Source organism: Cupressus sempervirens, chromosome 11 (genome assembly GCF_028749045.1).
Source record: "Cupressus sempervirens isolate cs-2001-9-10 chromosome 11, ASM2874904v1, whole genome shotgun sequence".
Classification (NCBI taxonomy): Eukaryota; Viridiplantae; Streptophyta; class Pinopsida; order Cupressales; family Cupressaceae; genus Cupressus; species Cupressus sempervirens.
In genome coordinates this window covers 544,963,009-544,988,077 of record NC_143128.1, presented here as the reverse complement: position 1 = coordinate 544,988,077, position 25,069 = coordinate 544,963,009, and the positions used below count along the sequence as shown (strand labels likewise).

Below are 25,069 nucleotides of genomic sequence, written 5' to 3'. Positions count from 1 at the left end.
TTTCTGGATACCTTATAATGCATAATTGTCTTACAATCTAAAATTCTCTCTTCCTTTCAATCCCATTCTCATTCGATATCGTTATATATCCTTTGAATGGTAATGCCTTTGGAGACTTGTCCTTTCACAAAGATTTTTTCAATTATCCGGGCGCATCTCCTCATAATAATCAGTTCCTTTAATTTTTTTTGTTAAACCTGAACTAATCGTGTGATAATTGCTGATATTTCCAACTGCTTCCATTTATCTAAATCACCATCCTTTAATATGGAATGATCATCAGTCATTTGCCATTTTCTTAATTCAATAATGGTTGTTGTTTATTGATAGTTTCTGCCTAAGTCACAAGGTTCGAATTCAAATTCGACTTCGTCGATCATAAAATTTGGATGAAATTCAGCAAGGGTGAAAATTTGGAAAAAAATTGACATTAAATTTGATTTATATAAATTTATTTATTTTTAAAATATAAGTAATATATCCACAAAATTATCAAAATAGTTTGACTTTGCCAAATAATTAAACTACATAACTCAATGTTATTTTAAAATAAAATAATATTATTATAAATAACAAAATTACATTAAATATTGTAGTATTCGGATGAAGTTCGGAAAGGGAAACAAATTGCCAAAATCCGAACTTCATGAATGAAATTTGGGGAATTCTTTGACTTAGGTTTCTGCCACAGCAATGACTGGTGATTAGATAATGATATGTTGTTTATTTGTTTTGACAGAATTGCTTATTATAATTGATTAATACATATATTGTTAATATTGGTTAATTGTAATGATTGATTATTATCTAAGTTGTGGGTTCGGGTTTGGGCATGGGTTTGTGGGTTGGGGTGAAAAAAAATAAAATTCCATTTGAGTTCGTGTTTGGGGGAGGGGTGTTTGTGAGTATGTATATTTATATATGCATTATATATACAAAAATATAAGAGAAACATATATACTCACAAAACTAAATCATTTCATAGTATGAATATATGTTGCTTGAAAATTGATCAATGCCAAATGTCAAATATAAACATTAAATACTCATTCATTAATCTATGTTCACGACTCTAAAGAAAATCATACATTGAATTATTGAATTGCAAAATGGAATACCAAAACATAGACTAGCTCATCAAATAATAAAGTTTGAAACATAATGATAATGTAATAACCCCAACCGGTTATAGGATGACAAACACAAATTTTTTTACTGTTCACAGGTTTGACATTTTGCCACACATTTTGCTAGCGAATTCTGATATCACCGTGACAGTTCTCGATGTCTGTAATGACCCGTACCAGCAAGGCTATAAAAATTTACCAGCACGTTATTAAGATGACCGGTACTTTACTATCTCGAACTGTCCTTTTCCCTCCTTGTTAACTCTCAAAATCATAAATATAGCTAGATGTTTATAAATAATCAGTAAATGTGAATCTCATAATAATCACCCAAATAGAATTCGTCTAACTCCTTATTGGAGCTGATTTTCAGAATGATATTAAGGATTTAGAGTAGGAACATACATTACAAACCAAGTACTAAACCAGTAACCTTTCCATAATTCTGAAGTACGTTATTGCATTAAATAACAACAATACAATAACCAACTACTCTTAGATAACTCATAAGACGTTATTGTATTATACAACAGCAATACAATAACCAGCAACTATAAATCCAATCTTAAACATAGTTCTACAGTCAGATTGGAAAACTAAAGAGAACCTGTAAGCACAACTGAGACACCTGAAATGATATCTCCCTTGACAATGGATTTTCGTCCACTGCCTGCCTGCACGAGGGGCTACGTCCTCACATTGGCTGAAAGCTGAAGCTTTCTAAAAACTCTCACAAGAGAGGATTGGAAATCTGAATAGGAAATCAAGCATGCTGAATGAATGGGTCCCTTCTCCTTTTATTCTCACAGTTGTGACTCTTCGACTACCTTTCTATCTTCTCGTCTTATCTCTCCTAGTAAATTTTAATATTAAAGAGATGACCCCCTTAATGTTTCTAATGTCCCCAAAAAGGGACATTACAAGTCTCCCCTCCTTGAGATTGCTTGCCCTCAGGCAATTAATACCAGGATCCCATATGAATCTGCAGTTGACCTTGTAGCTTAAACTGAAAAGAAATCCGGCCAAACTGTGAAGCAAGGTGTCACGCTGTAAACCACCTGCCAATCGATTTCCTGGATCCCATATTACTCTCTGGAAGAACTCGACACTTGCACCTGTAAACTGATTAGCACGGATCAGCACCATGACCACAATAAAATCCTCGTCCGACCATAGATACAATCTGCCAACACCTGGATCCCAAGCTCTGTTATGTTGTTCCGCTGCTATGATGAGGTAAACGCATATCAAAGGTCCATGTGTAACCCAGTAGAGTGTGAAGACCTGCCCTAAATGGGTGATGTAGGAAATGAGCTGCTCATAAGCTTAAACCACTATCTCAAGAACATCAAAACCAATACCATTGTCATCAACTTGGAGAACTCCCAAGTACATAGGTGCTATGAAATTGAAAGATGTTGGAAACATAACCACATTCCTCACATAGCTACTCCACCAAGAATTACTTAGCAGCTGATGAAGGGAAATCACCCAACTCCTGAGAGGGTTGAAATCAGAAAATGTGTTGGGGTTGAACAACTGATAAGCAACAGAAGTTAATTCATCATTCCCAAGTTGAGTCCCCGAATCACTGTTAGGATCTGAATCAGTATTCTAGGGTCTGAAATCAATTTCTTCCTCCTCAAGGCAAACAAGAGAGATTTCCTCATCTATCATAAAAAGTGGGTTATCGGATGTCCAGTCAGCAGCCACTTCAAACAAGGGGTTATCTATCAACTGAAAGTGATTTGAAGTTTTGTTACTTAATCATTTGGGGCAGCTATCCAAGTCATAAGTTTGCTGAATGCTCTCAAGTTCATCGATGACTTCTAGGAAAAATTCCTGCCTCATTCTGTCCTCATGTTCTCGAGATTGATTCATGTCCTTGCTTTGATTTTCTGCTCCTTGAAGAGAGAATCAAGCCTCATCCAATGCCCCACGAACATGCTTCAACTCTTTGTTATGTTCATCAATCTCATCCTTCCCTCTAATTGACTGTTCAACTTATATTTCAGCTATCTTAAGGATATAATCCCTGTTGGTCAGCAAATACAAGTAATCTGATTTCATAGTTTCAAGGGCTGATTTGACTTTCTGTAAATCGGCCATATGCCAATCATCTTCCCCTTCCCTTAGGATTTTCCTATAGAGCTCCTCAACTAGTTCGTGGGTATTGTCGTACTGTACCAATGATGTCACAACCATGTCTTCACTAACCTTCAACTGATTTTGTAAGGAATGTATTTCATTATCTCCTTGCTGAAACTGTTCATTGTCTTGCAGTGTCATCCATGGTTGATTCTCATAATTCACGTTCTGAGTATCATGAATATAGGGTTCATGATTGCAAGGTCCCAAACTGCTATTACTTTGAGTGCAATATGCTTCATTATTTTGCTTGACAAGGCTCACCTCCAAGTCACTAACAAAGAAAGCTGTACCTTGAGTAACATCTACTATGTGATCTTGAGAAGGCTGCCCATCTCTGGTGGTTGTTTGTTTTTCTATTTCAAGATAATTTTGATTTATCAAAATTTCTTCGTACACTCTTGTGTGTTGTTCCCTTGCAAAAAGATCCTGGGCCAACTCTAGATACTTTCGTTTTGCCATATCAGTCACATTCAGTTGCTCAAGATAAAAATCCATATAATCATTGAATGATAGATCATTCTGAATTCGTTTAGGGAGTCTTTGATAATCTTTGTAGATGTTGAGGGTTTCAATTTTTACAACGGAATCTGAATTCTGGGTTGACGATTTGTGTGGCTTCATAGTACCTTTCCTAAATTTATCCAAATCTTTTCCACTTGTATCGAGCACTTCTTTAGCGAAAATATGAATGTGGAAATTTGTGACAATAATATCTTCAAGCTCAGTGTCTACTAAGTGTCTCCTCGAGCAATAATTAGTTCTCCAACAGTTATCAAACTTTTGTTGGCCTTCAAGCCTTTACCAATCTGCAATCAGTAACTTCTGTCCACTGGTATGTAACACTGAATTTGTTGATGATAACACTAGTTTGTCAGCAAATCCTTAACTAGTTTATTTGGCAATAATCCGTTTTGAAAATTTTAATAGCTTATGTATTCCCCTTGTCATGACGTCCTTTATTGATTCCTAGAATTGCTCAAGTAGTACTGTCTCTACTTAACCATCACTGTTTCTATTAGTTGCACTCATTCTGTACGTGATACAATTTGAAATCAAGGTTAAACTTAATAACTGAAACCAATGTGCAAATGTCCCAATGATGCTGAGAAATGCATGTATTAGAAGCTACAACACTTGCAAATGATAATTAGCCACACCTCAGCTATGAGTAGCTATTCAATAGTCTCCACCAAGTATCATGTCCATCTGAATTCAGATGAATTCAATTGTATTATCTGCATGGCGATGTAGCAAGCAATGCAACTTTGGAATTACTTTGGTGCCTTCTCTTTGTGACTCATCTCAATATAATTTAACAATGTATTCAATGCCCTCCCACTGTCAATAGCTTCTTTGGATCTTTCAAGAGCAAAAAACATATCAGATGCACCTGTGCATCCTAGTAGGTGGTCAACCATAGCAACATTCAACACTATACAATCATAGGCTGGACCTTTCTCACCCCGAAGTGCAGACAATCCTAGTTCAATATTTTTTGCAACCGATCTATCAGTCCTGGGAATTTGAGTTGGTTGAAAACCATATTTTGCTGCATCAGTATCAACACTGAAATTCTCGCGAAGAAAGTCTTTGGCTATGGAACTATACCATCAGCCTAACAGGCGCCATCCTTGGCTGACACGACAGCATGAAATCCAGAACAATGATTTACAGGAAGACCTTTCGTAGCGTTTACTGACCATGCTTTGGTTGTTAAAGATAATGAACCCTCTTCTCGCTTTACTACTAATCCAGAATCAACTCCCCGTCTTCTCATGAGCATTAATAAAGACACCTCATAACCTTCAGGATAAAAACCAGCAATTAATGCCTCTCTTCTGGAATGCCAATTTGAAGAAAAAACTAAAAACAATTTACACGTTGCGTCACACCTCTCGTTGTCTGATATATTCAAAAGGATCTTCCCAAATTTTATTTTGGTAATGCTGAATTATTGAGACCCTTCCTTCTTATTGCTAATTGAAACAAACTAAACCGCACATATTCCTTTGAAAAGGATCAATAAACGTGTTTCCACTGCTTTCTCCAACTACTGACTAACTTTCATGCTTGGATGAGCCTTAAATAAATGTGTAACATCCTCCTGATTCCTTCACAGCAATAACGCCCAAGTTGCTCTCGCTAATTTCCAATTGTTGTCGCTTCTTTTGTTATTTGACTTGCTTTTGGACGGAATGGTCTTCTCTTTGAAAATCCTGAAGTTAAAATGTGTTCTCCAGATTTTGCAAACACGTCAATTTCTGAGCTTTGGTCTAAGTTCTTCGTTAATTATTTGGGTGTGATTTCTTTGCCAACTTGTTGCCGATAAAACTAGCTCTGTTAAACTCCGCAGATTCACCAAATAAAATCTCCCCGCTACTGCAGTTGTCCATCTACTACGTCCCTGACCAATTTCTTAATCGGTGCTAGGTGTCTCCTTTAGATTGTAATGTCTATGCAGAGTCGCACACAGAAGAACAAAGACAAAAAATGGCTTTTGTATTATCACTGCTCCCAAATATTTTGCACACATGTCCCGTCCGATACCTCATACGTTATTTGTAACTTCACAGTATGGCTCAAGTTTTGAAGCTCCCGATTGAAGCTCCCAATGTGTTTGCCAGGATATCATGCGTTACTTCGACGCATGTCTAGAATCAATAATAATTTTTCTATTATTATTTTTACCTATACTGCCCCATATCTCTTTGATGCTTCGATAGCAATATTTCTGACTTCAAGGCAAACTGGCAGAATTATGCCATGACACTAAATACCCATCCTCTCGGTGGTTGCTGAAAATTTATGATTCTTCCTGCAGATGGTGTTACCATAGCTTGAAAATGCCATTCATGCATTATGTGCTGGAGTCAAATTAATCCTTGAGCTCTTGAATATGTGTAACGGCACAGCAAAATCACCAATGTGTCGAGGCAGTCAAAGAGTACATGTTGCAATTAAGTTATCCCGAATTCCACAAAGGCAGTCGAAATTCCTTGTCGTGCCCATGCACGATATAGTGCTCGAGATCTTTGGCCTAGATAAGACAGATACTTTGTTATCCAGCTCTCCAGTGGAGTTTTATCCAAATGACCATATCTCAAATCCTGTGGAGAATATATAGTCAACAATACCAATTTACTGAACGCAGCTTTCATAAGGGCAACCCCAAATGGTGGTTGTGTACTCTGATGTAGGATTGTTGCCAACGAAAGTAGAACTTCTAAGCCATGAGTTTGAATTGCACTAATGCATAAGAGCAGTGTAATGTTAGCTAAATCCCAATCACTTGCATGTTTTGATAGACCTGAATACTGTGAGTGAGATTTTACCGCTCTTACCTAGAGGCAACTCAATCTTCGCCAAGAGGAGAACGATTGTTTAGAATTGCTATTCTGCCAGGACTTTGCTCAAGATATAGAAATGCTCACAAAGTCTTGTGATATAGAAATCTCTGGTCAAACTATACTCCCACGCTATGAATACCCTCCGTACTGGTTTCTCTGCTTACAAATTGGATATGTGTGCTATATATCTTGAGTTTGAAAATATACTCTGACAATGGATACACCACAGAATAAGTTCAACAATGTTACACATGCAAATGCTCAATGTATCGTCAAGCCTTATTTGCAAATCTCTTTATAGATGAATCACTGCTAAGAGATGACATCTTTTGCCAATCTCCCTGATAGAAATAACAATACTTTCTCGAGCCCTACATGCAGATAAAATCAGATCTAATTTCACATGTAGGGTAAATTATTCAAGACTTGTAGTTTGAAGCCCAATTTCAAAGTCTCAATGTCATTGTCCGAATAACCTTCACAGGATGGCAAGATCAGAGGCTCTGATGCCATTGTAATGACCCGTACCAGCAAGGCTATAAAATTTACCAGCATGGTATTAAGATGACCAGTATTTTACTATCCCGAACCGTCCTTTTCCCTCCTTGTTAACTCTCATAATCATAAATATAGCCAGATGTTTATAAATAACCAGTAAATGTGAATCTTATAACAATCACCCAAATAGAATTCGTCTAACTCCTTATTGGAGCTGATATTCAGAATGATATTAAGGATTCAGAGTAGGAACATACATTACAAACCAAGTACTAAACCAGTAACCTTTCCATAATTCTGAAGTACATTATTGCATTAAATAACAACAATACAATAACTAGCTACTCCTAGATAACTCATAAGACGTTATTGTATTATAAAATAGCAATACAATAACCAGCAACTATAAATCCAATCTTAAACACAGTTCTACAGTTAGATTGGAAAACTAAAGAGAAAAACTTGTAAGCACAACCGAGACACCTGAAATGATATCTCCCCTGACAATGGGTTTTCGTCCACTGCCTGCTTGCACGAGGGGCTACTTCCTCACACTTGCTGAAAGCTGAAGCTTTCTGAAAACTCTCACAAGAGAGAACTGGAAATCTGAATAGTAAATCAAGCATGCCGTATGAAAGGGTCCCTTCTCCTTTTATTCTCACAGTTGTGACTCTTCGACTACCTTCTGTTTTTTTGTCTTTTCTCTCCTAGTAAATTTTAATATTAAAGAGATGACCCCCTTAATATTTCTAATGTCCCCAAAAAGGGACATTACAATGTCCAATAGCGATAATGTAGTTCCATTTTTGGAATTTTAAATGCTCGTTTCTAATTTTAAATTGTGGATATACGTAAGGAAGAAATAACAGAGCTGAATAAAACACAATTTGCTAACAACCAGTTTCAAAAATAGAACCTTATTGTGATTTCATTAAATAAGTTTATTAGACAATCCACATCACACCAGTGCAAATTACATCATTTAGTCAAACTTGAAATGGAACCTGACATGGTCAGATCATTTCTACTTGTGAAAGCAAACTATATGAATGCCAAACCGTCACACAAGAATCCTAGAAAGCAGATATATTGCAAGAACGATCCCCTCTCAGAACTGGAGCTGTCTTCCATTGAGACTGCAGGTTGAACGCAAAATTCCAGGCTGGGAATGTGAGTAGCAGGCCCTGTAACAGACTCACAGCCATGCAGATGAGTCATGGCTCTGAAAATGAAATCACAGGCTGGGCAAATATGATATGCAGGCCCCCAGCAAGCTAATGCAAGCCTCCAATACTCGGCCGCAGGCTTTGCCAACTCAATTGCAGGCTCCCAGACTTGGTTGCAGCCCAATCAACTCAAATGCTGCCTTATTTTTCTTGCAGAACCAGGCCACCCAGATATGCCAGGAGTAATGGCGACAATGCACTGATATTTTCAATACTGAAGCTGAAGAATTTAGGCACCCAACTATGCCACAATTCGCCAATAAGAACGACCTCAATTGCAGATATCAGTATACCTAACTTCAGCTACCAACAATGCCTCCTTTGCAAATAAAATATAAAACCACTCACGGCCAATTTATCTCCTTAGCAATAGTAATTACAGGAAGAAGACTCACAAATTCAGCCTTGTACCAATCTCATAATTTAATCCACAATACTTCAGCTGTGAAGAAAATGCTCAACTCGGAATCAAAATCCTTATACCTCAGCAAGGGTCCATTTGGTTCGTGGAATTTAGAAAACCCGGATTTCTACAAACCTTGGTTTAGCCAAATCAAGGTTTTGTATATCTTCATTCCGATTTTTGGAATTTTACTGAAATCGTTTGTTTCACTCGGAAGATGTGTGTGAAGGCACATTTTTATGTGTAAGCTTGGAGTTGAAGGCAAATTTCAAAAAGTAGTCCAATCTATTGTTTTTACACTCCTTAAAAAACAAAACCAGGTTTTGATTTTCAATTCCTACTTTTTTTAGGAAGTTGGAAAACCTGGTTTTGAGGCAAAATTGGAAGTCCCGTATGCTTATTCCATTTTGCAAATTTTGAAACAAACGCACAAATTTTCAAATTTGGGTTTTGAAAGAGCCAATTCCTGTCATCTTCTAGGAACCAAACTGACCCCAAGGGAATTGAATACACTAAACAGAAAACTCGGAAACCCTTCACAAAGACAATAAAAAACAAACAGACAATTGGATGCTTTTCTCTCCAAATGGGCTTATATTTATAACACAATATGGCTCTCAGCTTCTTCTTCACACTTTTCACTTAAGAAGCTTCATCTTCACAAGATCACTGTATAACATTAAATAACTTAAAAGTGCCATTATAATAATGCATCATTCACTAATCGATAAATATGAACCCATCAATTAATAACTCTATCCAATGCAAGTGATGACCAATTGCGAGCTTCAGCAATTGTGCTACCAAATATGGCAACTACCCAAAATAGACTTGCTAAAAATAGCAAGTGCACAACTAAGACCCTCAAATCCTACTGTTAGCTCACGAGGGTCATGATGATGAATTGATCGAGCTAGCTGCAGGAACCTGCTAAAAATGGGGACTTTATAGTCCTCCCTCCCTAAGATTGCTTGTCCCCAAGCAATCGCAGAACAAAATGAACATACTAGTCCACTTGGATCCCAAGGGTAAAGCCATGGTGTCCATGTCACCCCCAACTGAGTCTTGTAGCATCAACACCCAAATTATTGATATCAACGACAAAATCATCTGAAAAATGAGTATAGGCGCCGATGGAGAAAACAATCCACTGAAACTCAAACCAACTGAAACATCAAATTTGTCTTTACTTGAGTCCCCATCAAACTGACACTCACACCCAAGTGCACTGTGGAGATGTTAACAACCATAGGTACTTGAAACACTACCACTAACTCTACCCTCTACTAAGTTGTCCTGGGTGTGTCGATATTGCAAGTGATCTAACTTGCAGCCGCTGTCCCATCTGCAAAAGATGGTGCCAACCCATCCCATGATGGATGGTATGAAATTAGAGCCAGCCCACACTGATGTGAAACCAAATCCTTTACCTATGGGTCAAAAGCGAAATGATGAACGCTCCTCACTTTGTAATGCTCGCTAGAAAGCTCCAATGTCTATTAGAGGCCCATCAATGCTCAACTGAGAATTAAGAGATGGCTACAATCTCCGACTGCGGACTACTGGTTGACCAGGATCCTGTGCAACCCTCTCTGTAAAACCAACCACAAAATCCTTGTGGAGAAGCATTGTAGACAATGTCTCTACGATCTTTCTTACGAATTGCCAAATACCATGAGAGCCCCGGATTGGAGTACCCTCAGATGCTTTGTATGGTCCCTCTGACAAGTATGAACTCTTCAAAGATACTCCATGAATGACATTGTGCATTAGAAATTATATGAGGAAGCCTCAACTTGCTCCCTTGCAATCCATAATTGATCGTGTTGAAACCTAGGCACTACCAACTGCCCAATGCTATAAGGTATATGAGATGAAATGGATTTGCTTCTGTTAGAGGGAAACAAATCCCCATGAGATCTTGTCCCCAAATCATATCGTAACCCGCTCAAGTCCTTTGAAGAAGTGGAAGTAGTGTCAAGTTCCGGCATATGACTTTTCGAAGGGTCCACTACTATCACAACAAGACTATCAATAACCTGCTCTGCACCATCTGTCAGTGTGCTTACTACCGGGAAACTTGACACAACAGAGAATACACTGCAATTCTCCACTGCTGCACTCACTGCCTCTACATCTATTGCACTCCCAACCTAGATAGATGCAATTGCCTCATCATCACGTCCATCACTTCTATTTGTGGAAGTAAAGTCACCACCAACCACCACTATATGTAATTGAACTAGGTTTGGGGCTGTTGTGGACTAAAATTGCTCCAATTCCACAGTAACCTCATCCAACTGTGATTGTTACTTTTAGAAAGTGAACTGAGTATACTGAAGAGAGTCCACCGTCACCTCAAGCTCATGTGTGAGCTCAACCACCTCTTGCTCTTTCCTTAACAATGTCTCATAATTGGTGCTACCCACTTAAGGAGGTAATCCTTGACAGCTACCAATTGCGAATAATTATGCTTCAATATCTAACAACCTCTCAAAGCGCATGAACACTCCTATTTGTGGAAGTAAAGTCACCACCAACCACCACTATATGTAAATGGACTAGGTTTGGGGTTGGTGTGGACTGAAATTACTCCAACTCCATAGTAACCTCATCCAATCGTGATTGTTACTTTTAGAAAGTGAATTGAGTATACTAAAGAGAGTCCACTGTCACCTCAAGCTCATGTGTGAGCTCAACCACCTCCTCCTCTTTCCTTAACGATGTCTCATAACTGGTGCTACCCACTTAAGGAGGTAATCCTTGACAACTACCAGTTGCGAATAATTATGCTTCAATATCTAACAACCTCTCAAATTGCATGAACTTCTGCGACTAAAATGTTGTTTAATGTATTCTACTAGACACCTTTAGAGTTTGAAGAAAAAAATATAGTTTTTTGTATTTTTAACATACTTTTTGGCCTCATAGGCCGTGTGTCTGCGCGGGTCCATGCAGGGTCCTTCATGGCCATCCTAGGTCCCTTTGGTTCCATGGCTGGTTCAGACAGGGTCCGTGCCATAGAATGTGGGTCCTCGTGGGTTCGTGGTGGGGACCCTGCCCAAACCTACAATAGACCCAACATGAATTTGGACCTGGTTGGCAGGGTCTAAACCTTGTATATTTTGGTGATTAATGCTGTCAATTAATTTTATATTAACACTTCTACTAATATTGATTAATAATCACTTTGTTTGTTCAATAAGGACTTAAACAATTAATTATATATTTATATTTAAAACAATTATATATATATATATATATATATATATATATATATATATATATATATATATAGACTATCCATATGTCAGTATCTGGTCATGATTGTTAGATTTTGAGTCCAGTAAATATGATGATAAAAAGCAATATGAAAGAGCCAAAACTGAAACAATAAACACTAGAAATAGCTTGGGAAAACCCTTCTAGAATGAAGGGAAAGACCCAACCACTCAACAAAAAATATCATTTTACTGATCATAAAAGTTCAATTGTACAATGTCTTTTGGTAGATGCAATATATATAACACAAGAGAGACTCTTCACTTTACAACAAAAGGTCTTTTGAAATTCCCAACAATGTAACTCTATTTTGCAAAAGCAACTCTTCATATTTCCATGCCTCAACGCATGTTGAAAGAAACATGTCATTATATTTAATATTACAACTATCATATAATCATGGAATCACTCAACATGATATATTTGTAACAATTACTCATAATCATGGAATCACTTAACATGATAGACTGGCAAAAATCACAATCACCTTTCATCACGGACTCACTCAACGTGATGCTGTCATGTAACATGATAAGTTAGTAAGGTTTACAATCAACATTTTATCACGGACTCCCTCAACATGATACAATCGTGGACTCTCTCAACTTCCAACTCCCATCACGGAATCTTTCAACTTGATGACATCATGGACTCTCTCAACACGATTTTCACTCCCAGAGTGAAAGAGTTATCAGATTGTCCTTACAACTTATTGATTTCGTATGAATAATAACTCATGAAATCACAGTTGAAATTCTTTTCCAACAAGTCTTAAATTAAGCATTAAAAGTATATATAAGGAGGGTAGGGATACTCCCTCTCAAGAACAACTCCTCCCTTTGAAGCTGAACATCTCCCTCTGAATTTCATATCTGAATGCACAGATATATATTTTAATCTAATTCAGTAAGCAACATCCTTATACAGTCTGCATAATTATCTCATTGCATCCTGCAATCAAATAACTCATAAAATCAAAATCAAGATCATTGCTCTACAGTATTTCCAGTGATGAAATAAGAATTCAAGATAATAAAAGACTTATCTCTGATTGTCTTATCAGAATTGATCTCCATATCATTCCGCCCAACTGTTGAAACTTTATTTCACCTTTTGAAGTCTAGAATTCTTTCCCTTGCACATTATGCTTCCTCCAGCATACTATAGAGCTGAGTCCTCAGATCTAAGAACTACCAGAATCTGAAATCTCTCATCTGCGAGTCTCCCGTTAACTGTAATGAACTGGCTTCTACATAGCAAGAAGTTATGAAAACTTAGGCTTGTCGTAAAAAGCAGAATACTCTTCACAAAATGTTCTCAGACTTGCCATAAAAGGCAGAATATTCTTCACAATCACCAATTACTTTCAGACTTCCTATAGAATACACGATACTCTTCATCGTTACTCGACACTTCCAGTTTTGATGCAAAACATATATTATGGTTCTGCTTGATAGCTGAAAAGTCCTCAAACCTTTGGAAGTCTCTGAAATATATTCATGCAATTGCTGATGACTGCCAGACTTACGTCTCAAGAGAAAAACATCATTGACTGTTCGCTCTTCACAAGAATAGATATTCCGTCAATGAAAATCTCAAAAGAATTTTTAGACGTGCAGTATTGCAGAACAGCTTACGATAAGAGTTCACCTGTTAGAGACCATAGGTAACATTCATCATAATGACAGAGGTCAAACGATTCAACTTCGTTAGGTTACCACCGATCTTGAAACTAGGAGCATGACTGTCGATGGCTTGGAATAATAAGAAATAACGGTTTTCCAACTTGAATGCCACATAGGCATCACCAGAGAGTCCAAGCAAAAGAAAGAGATGGTAGATGCAAGAATCGTCCAATTTGTTTATTTTTCTTGACGATAAATGTGCTATGATGTCTTTCACCCAGACCACTCCAGCAAACAGGGTGAAAAAACTTAATATTCAATGGTGATGAGTGATGTAGACGGCACAAAAAATAGGGAGGAATGCCACTAGATAAAAATTGACAATCTTTGAAAGTGAGACCGCATGCAGTCACTGTTGTTGACAACCTTTCTTTTAACGCAACCACCACCCAGCAAACAGGGTGAACAAAACTTTTCATTCAATGGTGATGAGTGATGCAGATGGCACAAAAAATAGGGAGGAATGCCACTAGATAAAGATCAACATTCTTTGAAAGTGGGACAGCATGCAGTCACTGTTGTCGACAACCTTTCTATTAACGCAACCACCATGTCTTTGCTCAAATAGATCCCTCCTTGATGACACAGTCTGGGATTCCAAGAAAGACTCATGGCTGCCTGATTTTTGATTTAAAGTTTAATCAACATTATTCAATTTGAAGGCCACGTAACTCTGGAAAATGTTTAAACTTTAAACGTGTTGACCTGTCACAAAGTTCACAACTTCCAACTCTGTAGAGCCTTGTAATTAGCGGCGACATTTTACATAAACGACAAATACACAAGGGAAACACATACTTAGCTTGTAGTATAGTAGAAACAAGGGGTGCTTAATGTTCTTTCGCAGGTCTCTTGCTTAAAGATTAAACTGTCACGGGCAATCTCACCATCCCTTGCTCTTCTCCCTCCCTCTCAAAGTAGATATGGAAAATCATCTCAAATATCATCTCCCAACGAGAAAACCTTGTTTCAGACTCTGCATTTCAACTATTGCATTGAAAATAAATTGGGCAACCACTGCATTGAAAGATCAAGATCACACAAAACCTTTGACTTTCCACATAAATGCACATTTAACATGGAGTATTGTTGCAGGGAAAAACTAAGTTCTTGACACATATTACTGAACAAGACATTTAAAATCTTCTCAAGGCATGATAGAAAAATGAGGAAAACAAAACCTATACCCAAGATTCTTTTATTTGCTGTTATCTGAACTAGGCTTTGATACTATGTTAGATTTTGAGCCCAGTAAATAAGATGATAAACAGCAATAAGGAAGAGCCAAAACTGAAACAATAAACACCAGTGATATCCTAGGAAAACCCTTCTAGAATGAGGGGAAAAACCCAGCTACACAACAAAAACCATCATTTTATTGATCATAAAAGTTCAAGTGTACAATGCCTTTTGCTAGATGTGATATATATAGCACAAGAGAGACTCTTCACTCTACAATGGAAGGTCTCTTAAAATTCCCAACAATATAACTCTATCTTACAAAAACGACTCTTCATATTTCCATGCCTTAATGGATTTTGCAAGACACATGTCATTATATTTAATATCACAACTATCATAAACGTCCTTTTCAGCTGAAGGCTACTATAATGGAATCAACGCCTAGAGATAAATATTGCTATTGCAGCTACAAACTCCAATAATGATAGATATGATTGCTTCAGTAATATTATCATTCAAAATTGTTATGAACTAAGTATTTCTTTAATTGAAATGCCATCCAAACTACACTTAGCCTCTCCTAGGTGGCTATTGAAATACGGAGCTCAAATTTATATGCTGGTTTGTCCATGGATACAGTGGATTTCTGCTAGGGGTTCCAATGAGTGCTTATGTTGCTAGGATGGAGAAATAAGGATTGAATCTTCCCATATAGGGAGGGTTGAACAAAGATATCTGGCTGGACAACATGGAATATGTTACATGATTGTTCTACATCTTGCTGGATCACTCAAGCCAGTTTTCTTTCTGCCATTTCCTCTTGTTCTGTGCTATTCTGCAGATCAGGTAGATATCGCTTAGGTAGTTCTTAGACTTTCTGTTGTAAACATTATGTAGAGCTTAAAGACATCCATTTTGTCATTGAATGCAGTTAACCATTAGTGCTGTGTATCAGTATATTAAAAAAGGAAATGCCAATCATGTTCCTCAATCTTTTCCTACACAGTTAGTACTCTTTTTGATGAGAAAAGTGACCAAATTAATTGTTCTGGAACTCCCATTGTTGCATTCATGTATAGTCTGAACTCCCAAAATTTCAGCTCTTGGTGTGGGAAAGGGAAGAGGGTCCAAGAGATGGAGTAACACATCAAATTTTTGTCATGGAAACAAATGGTTCTGGCAATCCAATGTTATGTTGGAATGCTGTAATCCAGTCTGAAATATTGGTGTTTGTTATGACTTAGAAGCAGCGGAGTTAATATGGGATGTGTTCCTTGGAAATTTGTAAAACTTTAGAGGGAAAGAGGCCTTGAGGTTGAGTGATTCTTAGAGGAAAACTAGAGAGCAGTTTCCTAGGAATAGAAAATGCAGATTGAGGGGAAGGGATACTTGATTGTAAGTCATGATCCTAGCTGGATGAGCTCCTTGCAGCTGAAGGTGGATTTTTGCATTGTTGTGTTTATCACATGAGTAATGCCAGGTATCTTTATAAATCTCAATAGGATTAGTTTTCCTTGCAGGAGAAGAAGTATTCATTGTAGCTTGCTGAATGTTCAAATTTCTACGTGCTTAAATTATATCTGATCCCCCACCATTGTTTTGATACATGCTAAGAGGTTTGTAGGCCATCAGAAAACACTTGCATTGACAATTAGTAATGGTACATAGCCTTTTTGTCAAACTTCAAAACTATCAATTGTGGAAGGAAATGAGATTCGTAGTGACTGAACTTTGAAAATCAGGTTGATGGGACTATTATAAATGATAGCAGTGTACAAAGAGTTTTTGGTGTAATTTTGAGCAAAGCCACACTGCGAAAAGAACATCTCAGTGAATATAATCTTACTTTGACAATATGAGTGTAATAGATTTTGTCTTATTTTCACTGGGGATGCATTGCCTGCAAAATAAGACACCATCCTTTATGGGGTATGTTTCAGGGATGCAGTGATGGGCAGGAATTACCCCCACCCATAGCCTACTTAATAAAAAAAATGGAAAGGTTTTGGGGATGATAAATTTTGACAGGAAATACTTAGGGTCATTAGGGATGGCTTAATTGCCCTGGGGATGATCAGGGTACATGCGTATTGCATTGGGGATGGCTACGGCCTAGTCAAAATAAACTGCAAGTAAAAAAATGGTTAGTGAGTCTCACAAGTACCTCCACAGCTCTTTACACGAATGCTGAAAAAATCACACTAACAACTAAAAGCAACAAACAAACTTATTTTACCATTTTCCATTTTGTAAAGAAGAAGTTAAAGGAAATCGAGTGTGAGAAGGGAAGAGGATGATAGTGAGAAGGCAGTGAAGATGAAATAAAACCTACATATTAAGTTAAAATTTATAAAATAATGAAAAATTACATATGCTTTGATGGTTTCTGGTATCAAATATTTCAATTTGGGTCTGGTAGGAGGGGCTGCCTCTGTATCCGACAAGTATCATTGTGTTTTGATATCACTTATAAACTCATATAGTCAGTCTACAGGGACAAGCTTATTTCTTGATGATTGGGGAAGGTGGTTGTGCATAGTGCCTTGCAACTTCAAGATTGACAGAGTCTTGAGGGTTGTCAGATTCTGACATACATTGTGATATTGGTATTGAAGGTGCTACACAAGCTGATGGGGAGTAGACACAAGAGGGATTTGGTGAGGGTTTTTCTGGATAGGCACTCCCTTATAGTGGCAGTTACAGACTTGGATTTCAATTTTCATACAAGGTTAGCAGATGCTGGTTATGGGTAGTTGTTTACTCAATGTTTTTGTCATTTTTAAATTGAAACTTGGAGACTTAGGGAATTTTGTTGAATTTGTTTATACTATACATTGACAACAAAAGCAATTGAATTTGTTAATTCATCTGTTAACTTATGTTAAATCCCATTCAACTCTCATGTTCTATTAAGGTTTCACAATGTATATGTTGAGTGCCCTATCAATGCTATCATATGGATATTTGAAATTTCGTAAATACTAGAATTTCCATTCCCTGAAAAAATGCTAGCCAAAAATTGTCTTGGAAATGTGCCTCCACTATTATTGAATGCTATAGATGCTTTGTAGCTTCATAAAGAATGAAACTTATGATTATAAGAGCGTAGTGTGAAAATTACAAATTTATAAAGATAGATTATTGTTTGGTGTCAGTACTTTTAAAACTGCTTTTTCCACGTTTCAATGCAAATGACCTTTTATGGAGGTACATTCCTTGTGTGACTTTTTTCTGGAACCTCTTGTCCCAATCTTCTCCTGTTCAGTTGATTGATTTGAAAGTGAAGGCAACCTTGCATTCAATGTGTATTTTAGGGGATCATAGGTTTAACTCGTTTATGCCTCTGGATATTTGGTTGAGAATCAGTCAGAAAAGAGTTTTAGATAAGTTGCTGATTTGGAAGTGGGAGGAAGCAGGTATATATATAATTTAAAAAAATAAAAATAAAATGATATATTGCATATATATGCAAAGAAATGCAAGAAATATACAAAAATAAATCATTTGATAGTATGATACTTGACCTTTGATCAAGATTCAAGATATTTCATGTGATAGTTCAACGTAAAACAGTAAACTAATATTCAAATTGAAATTCAGAAATAAGTTCAATAGACAATAAGTTATAACCAATTGCTCATGTTCAAGATTCTAACAAAATCAAAACTTAGTTTATCAGGCTTCTGTCCCCATCCGAGAGCCTGTAGATGGCTTCCACAGGGCTTCCAGAAGCATCCTGCCTCGAGTTGCCTCCACTTCAGCATCCAGATCATCCAGGTCCACATTGGTATCTCAGATTTTTAGTTAAACCTATATTTTACCAATATTTCTTGGATCAAGGAGTGCTGCTTGTACCAAGTTGCAGCAACCGAAAGGCCAGAAGTTATTTATGTTATGGCAGTGAGTGTATTGCAGAACAAATTTAACTGAATTGTTTTATGGCATTAACTCAATTAATTTGTTATAGTTATCGAGTCGTATCTTATATTTTGACTCAGAAAATTCTGTTCTATTTATAAAAACCAAAGAATAGGCTGGGTAAACTAAGGGTCTTCAGAAGTAATGTTTTATGTAACGAGACTTGACAGTTCGTTTTAAATTAGAATACCATTGAACGGTGTTGCAGTTTATTCTTATCACATTGAATGCATGTCTATATTATGATTGAAGGTATCTCATCCTATTGTTCTTTGCAGAAAGATATATATTGCTGATGCAAGGCCTAGAAAAAATGCAATTGCAAATGGAGCCAAGGGAGGTGGATCAGAGTCCAAATCAAACTACTTGCAGTCAGAGGTTTGTTCAGGTCCTGCAGCAAATGATTAGTCTGGTAGATTACAAGAATTCAAATGTGATTTTCCTTAGTTTTGCCTCAGCAGAGGGTTACTTGTTTTATAGCCTTATCCTCATTGTGGTTGTGTAGGTTGTCTTTCTTGGGATTGATAATATACATGCCATGAGAGAGAGTTTCAACCGACTTAGAGATTACTTGGACACACATGGTGCTACTTCTTCAGCTGGTTTATCATCATTCTTGGTTAGCTGCGCTATGAATCCTGTTTTACATTCATTTTGCATTTTTTTGAAGGTTATGCCTGCCTGGTGTTATAAGTTGTTTACAAATTAGACACTGTTAAATCCTGATTCTTTTTAACTCTATATAATAAATTTGTGCGATAATATCGTTTAACAATTTCCTTGTATTTTCCACCAAGTCCCCATTTGCTGGGGATAGGTAAAAAGGGTAATGCAAGAATGGGATTTCTAGAGGAATTATATTCAATATTTGAAAAGAAAAGTAGCTTGGCATGGGAGAAGATGAAGGGGTGGGTAAGGTGCATGTTGTTATGCAGTATTTGGAAAAGTTGGAGTGTTGAGTAGGAATGGGGATTTGTTCATGTGGATGGACAATCTCAAGTGATTTTGACCATTTAGATTCTCCACAATAGATTTAATTGGTATTTTTGAATATCTTTGACAGGTTGGAAGGCCTCAGGATTTATAGGATTATGGTTTCTATTATTACACAGTTCTGGTCATTGGTAATTTTAGTTCTCATAACACCTTTGCAAGGAACATAGGCACTCAATGAATGAGATAATTTGGTTTCTTACGTATTAAAAATATGAATTTGAACTATTTTTTAGATAGATTATTTTATCTGAATAATGGTTGCAAACTACTTGAAATAACAGTAGCTGTGAGACTTCATTTCTGGTAAAACATAAAGATGCGAGACTTAATGTGTGATACAAGATAAATTTAACAAAGTGAACTGAAAATTGACAAGTTTTGAAATTTCTGAAAAAAACAATTTTCTTGAAAGAAAGAGTACACATAGGGTAGTCTTAGCAAGATAGATTTGTCCTTAGTTGCTGATTCAGGTTTGGGCTCGGATTTGGGTCTGAAAATCCAATTCATGATTTTTAAATTTTTCCTCTTATGATTTGTGTGTATATCTATATATTCTATGTTCGGTATATGGGCCTGTGGGGGTTCGTGACAGACTCATGTGGTTTCGTGTTGGATTCATGAGGGTCCGCATGGATTTGTGCAAGGTCTGGATTTGACCCTGTGGATTTGTACGGATTTGCGGTCCGCGGATCTGGATGAATCCACAGTAAAAAACAAGGACCCTGCTTGGATCTGGTTGGATCCATGCACGAATTCGGATCTGGATCGGACCCGGAACTGGACTTGAATCTGGCCTCCCGGGCATGAATCCGGTAACTATGGATTTGTCATGTCCCTGAACCTCAAATATTTGTAGGGATTTTTGAAATACTAAAAAAGAACATTACAATGGTATCGGAGCTGTAGTTGGTGCATGATGATAGAAAATTAGAGAGAAAATTTCATAAGATAATAGAACATTTAATTCTCTGGTAAAGAAAATGCAAGCTGTACATAAACAGTTTCAAAAAATGTAGAGGGAGTAACAAAAATACTAAAGGATAGTAAAAGAGAAAGAAGAGGAGCCAAAACCAAAATATTAAACATTTGCAAAGGAAAATCATTGCTTCAAGAGGTTGAGAAGGATACATGATGCTGATTCGTGTTCAGGATTCGGCATTTGGTTTTTGTCGGTACGATAAAATTCTTTATTGGGTTTTGGGTTAGTTTGGATTTGTTGTTTGTTTGTGTATGTATGCACACTACTATACAGAAACAAAACCACCATAAACTTGCAACCATAGCATCATATACTTCAAGCTCAATATCAAAATATTAATGATAATATCATGTTCAAGTTTCAGCAATTGAAACTTTGAACTTTTAAATTTTAATTATCAAATGAAATATAAATCATCAATATCATTGTTGGATAACAGATTGTCCTTTTCTTGAAAATGGTCTTAGCCTCGACTCTTTGCCCAAAACTGAAGGAACAAATTGATACCAGCAGAATGGGTCTAGGTAGGTGTTCTATCAAAGACCCCTGAATTTTAAGGGTACAACTCCCCTCTAGAATGATTTTCAATTTATTCTGGTCCTACAACTAACTTAAAGGTACACTCTTAACCTGACAGCAATAGAGGAAGAACCAAGTAACCTATAACTATAGGATACTCAAGTAGATTTTAGGACTATCTCTAAACTACTGTCTACTTCTACATGTATCTAAACTAACTAAATGCAAACATAATGAAAAATGGAATGATTCTCGACCTAAATGGATCACAGTCAATGTCAAAACCACTATTAGTGACTTCCCAACCAATTCACATTCCAATTCTCAAACAAACTAACAGGCCTGGCTCGGCAGTAAGGTGACAATGAAAGAATCAAAGTGATTATCAGTCATGAGAATTGCTTACCCCAATCAGCTGTCAAGAGTTAGACAATTCCCAACCCTTTCATCAATCCTCTCTCTACAACTTCGAGTGTCACTCAGTAGTCCCAGCTACCGGGGGAAGATTGCACAAAAAACTACCGATCTCATTTACTTCTCAAAAAGTTACATTTATAGGCCCTTTAGAATTGACTAGTTACATTTCATGACTACCACATAGAGCATAGATGCGTTCTAAAAATAGGATCGACTGATCAATCATTCGTTACAAAGCCTTAGCCTATGAGGAGAATGCCAAATATGGCCAAAATTTTAGAAAAAGAGAGGAAGAAGGGGTGACACCTGTCACATCTTGCAAGGAGAATGTAACGCTTTTGACAGAGCATCAGTTCTTCTTTAGAGTTACAGATTTAGCTTTGTAGGGCTTCATTGCATCAGTTACATTCTTCAGCTCGATTACACCTGGAATGAGGATATTGTCAGCTCTGCTCAATAGATTGGAACCAACACCCCTACAATGAGAATCTTGGGTTTGATCTGTACATGACAAGTGTCCTCTTGAAATCTCATCTTGCTGCTGCTACAAAGCATCTCTCATCTTTCCTCATCTTTCCTCTTTCTGTTGATATACAATACTCATATATTTCAATCAAAATCAGGCCCTTTCCAAGCTTAGTCAAACCCTGGTTGACTCTTCTTGACACGTGGCCTTTTGCACACTCACTTGGTTGTATCTTCGGATGACTTTTCAAGTCAATTTTCATCCTTTTAATTTTTGGCCCGAAATGGATTTGAGTGTGGACAAGTGTCACTATTCCGGAGACCTTCTCCAACACTTTTTGTCCTTCAATATTTACGCCCGAAACATGATTAGGGGCATTTGATCTTTGTTGATCGAATGGTGTGTAACACTTGTTAAGGATGTCGATGCCGTATTAGATATTACGTCAAGTATGCTACATGTTCTCTTTTCAGAGAATATGTGAATACAAGATGACTGTTGCCCAAAATTGGCGTGAAATTCATTTGGAGTCGTTGATCTAAGTTGATCAAACGGTGGTCGGCTTGATGCCCCTGTCTATGCTTAACTGTTAGGCATAACTTCATGACTTCCTCTTTGACTACTTGACAAGTGTTAACATTAACTTCTCCAAAACTTTTTTTCCTTAAACATTTAGGCCCAAAATGGATTTGAGCATGGACAAGTGTCGTTATTTCGGAGACTTTCTCCAAAATTTTTTGTCCTTCAATAGTTAGGCCCGAAACATGACTAGCGCCATTTGATCTTAGCTTTGCTGGACGATCATGATGAATTGATGATCTGGGCCCACAACTTACTAGGTAGAAGGAGATCTACGGCTTCCGCTATGCCGTGAAGATTAAAGAGTTCACATCTGGCTAAAGCTAAAGCAAGAGCTGTTGGATTCAATCTCTTATTAACCACTTCACTTGGCTCGCTCTGAGTCCGTTGCCATGTTAATCTTTATGACTGGAAATTTGACTCTTCAGTGCTTAGTCACAAGAGTCCTTATATGATATTTGACTTTTCTTCCTCCTGACGTGGCTGATCACAATTTGATTTGGACCGTTGCTCTGATCACATCAACAACCCAAAACACATCGCCAACTTCTGTCTATGCTTTCCATGATCTCTTCGTTCAACTGGTTGCTTCTTCATTGCGGGCTCTGGATCTTCATGAAATCTTTTTGTCTGATGTAGACAGAACTGGTTCTTCACTTCAAGTAGGTTCTGAGCATGGATAGATGTATCGATAGAGCTCATTTAGCTTTCTTCTCATCTTAGGAAAAGCTTGACTCTTGCCCACCCATCCTAGAATCACCTAGCTGACTAATAGTGCTTGACTTGCTCCATTTCCCGCATGGGTAGGCTCACAGGGGTAGATGAGAAGAAATCCTAATGGCAGTCTAGACTTGACTTGACATATTTTTGCATTGGATTACCATTAACTTAGGAGCTCAAAACTAGGAAGACCTAAAGTACACCAACAATCATCATCATTTACATTAGGTGATTTAGGAAAATTAGATGAACCACAAGCAATGCTAGTACTACTTGTAGTTTCTCTTGCACTAATGGTGTTCTTGCTTCCCGAGTCCTCCAATGCAATATGGTGAGAAGTGGAAGCATTCCAGTCAGTATGCTCCAGTACTATATCCCTTATCTTCATCGCCCCTTGCTTGTAGTCATGTTGTTTGTGTGAAAGCAGGTGCAAGTTGGAATGATTATATACTTAGTTATCAGCTCTTTTTGAGTGCAATTTATAGCACTTTATTGAGTGGATTACAAAATAGCTCCTGTCTGTAATTTCCCCAAGTCTAGTCTAATAAATAATATTTACAATAATATATTATTAATATGATGATATATTAATAATATAAAAATATAGTAATAATTGATAATTATTTTATATAACAATTAATAGCAAATTTAATGAATGAATGAATAAATAATAATAAGTTATAACATAAATTATCAATGTAATAATGACAAGATAAGTAATATATAGTATAATAAGTGACCGAGTATAATAATAAATATTATAACCAATTATAATATTAGAAGTTAGTGGAGTCCACTAATGCTGACCAGAAAACAACTGAACGACATCTGTGACATCAATTGAGAGGACTATTCAAATCACATAAATATAATGACATGATACCTGCTAGTGACTAATAATCTGATCCACTTCATAAGCGATGCATTGAGCAATGCCATAAGTCTAATATTGAATAAAAAATAATTGTGAAGATGCAAGATCAAACTGATTAGAAGTTGTTATGAGGAGAGGTGATTACTATTGAACATGTCATGTCCTGTCCCTCACAACTCGTCATCTAGGAATGCAGATATAAGAAGGCACTCTTGCTACTCACTGCAGGAACGAGGGGGGGGGGAGAGAAGATAGAAAGTATTCGATACATATAGGAATCAGATAGGGAAGAAAGTGATGGAGTGGAATCCTTGTTTTTGGACAGACTCAATACATCTTATAATCACTGCTATTATTCTTGAAACACCATATATCAATGATCATGCTCGGCATCATTAACCCAGTCAACAATGAATAGGGATAAAGAGACACAGGTCGATGGTAAGAGGAATCTGTGATGAGGAGGAATAGTGATCATGAATGGAAGGAAAGACAAAATATTTTGGGATTGATTACAATCAATTCAGAATATTTATAAGACAGACAGTGTGGTCTATAGCATAATATATAAGACAAAGTCAATGTCTCTCTTAATCATAGGTAGTGAAATATAGCAATAATTAAGAAGGCGATCAACACACTAATATAAGGGGAACACTATTTGTTGGCTCATGATAAAATATGGTTAGAAGGAATGGAA

General features: G+C 37.0%; 1 protein-coding gene across 1 annotated transcript in view; it reads left to right on the top strand.

Annotated features, from left to right (window-relative positions):
- The window catches only part of LOC149530785 (phosphatidylinositol-3-phosphatase myotubularin-1-like), a 268,097-nt gene that overhangs the window by 87,453 nt on the left and 155,575 nt on the right, over nucleotides 1–25,069 (top strand). Inside the window, exons 11-12 of the mRNA XM_089811165.1 lie at nucleotides 19,098–19,197; nucleotides 19,325–19,438. Coding sequence (XP_089667291.1) covers nucleotides 19,098–19,197; nucleotides 19,325–19,438 — 214 coding nt within the window. The remainder of the gene's footprint in view (nucleotides 1–19,097; nucleotides 19,198–19,324; nucleotides 19,439–25,069) is intronic.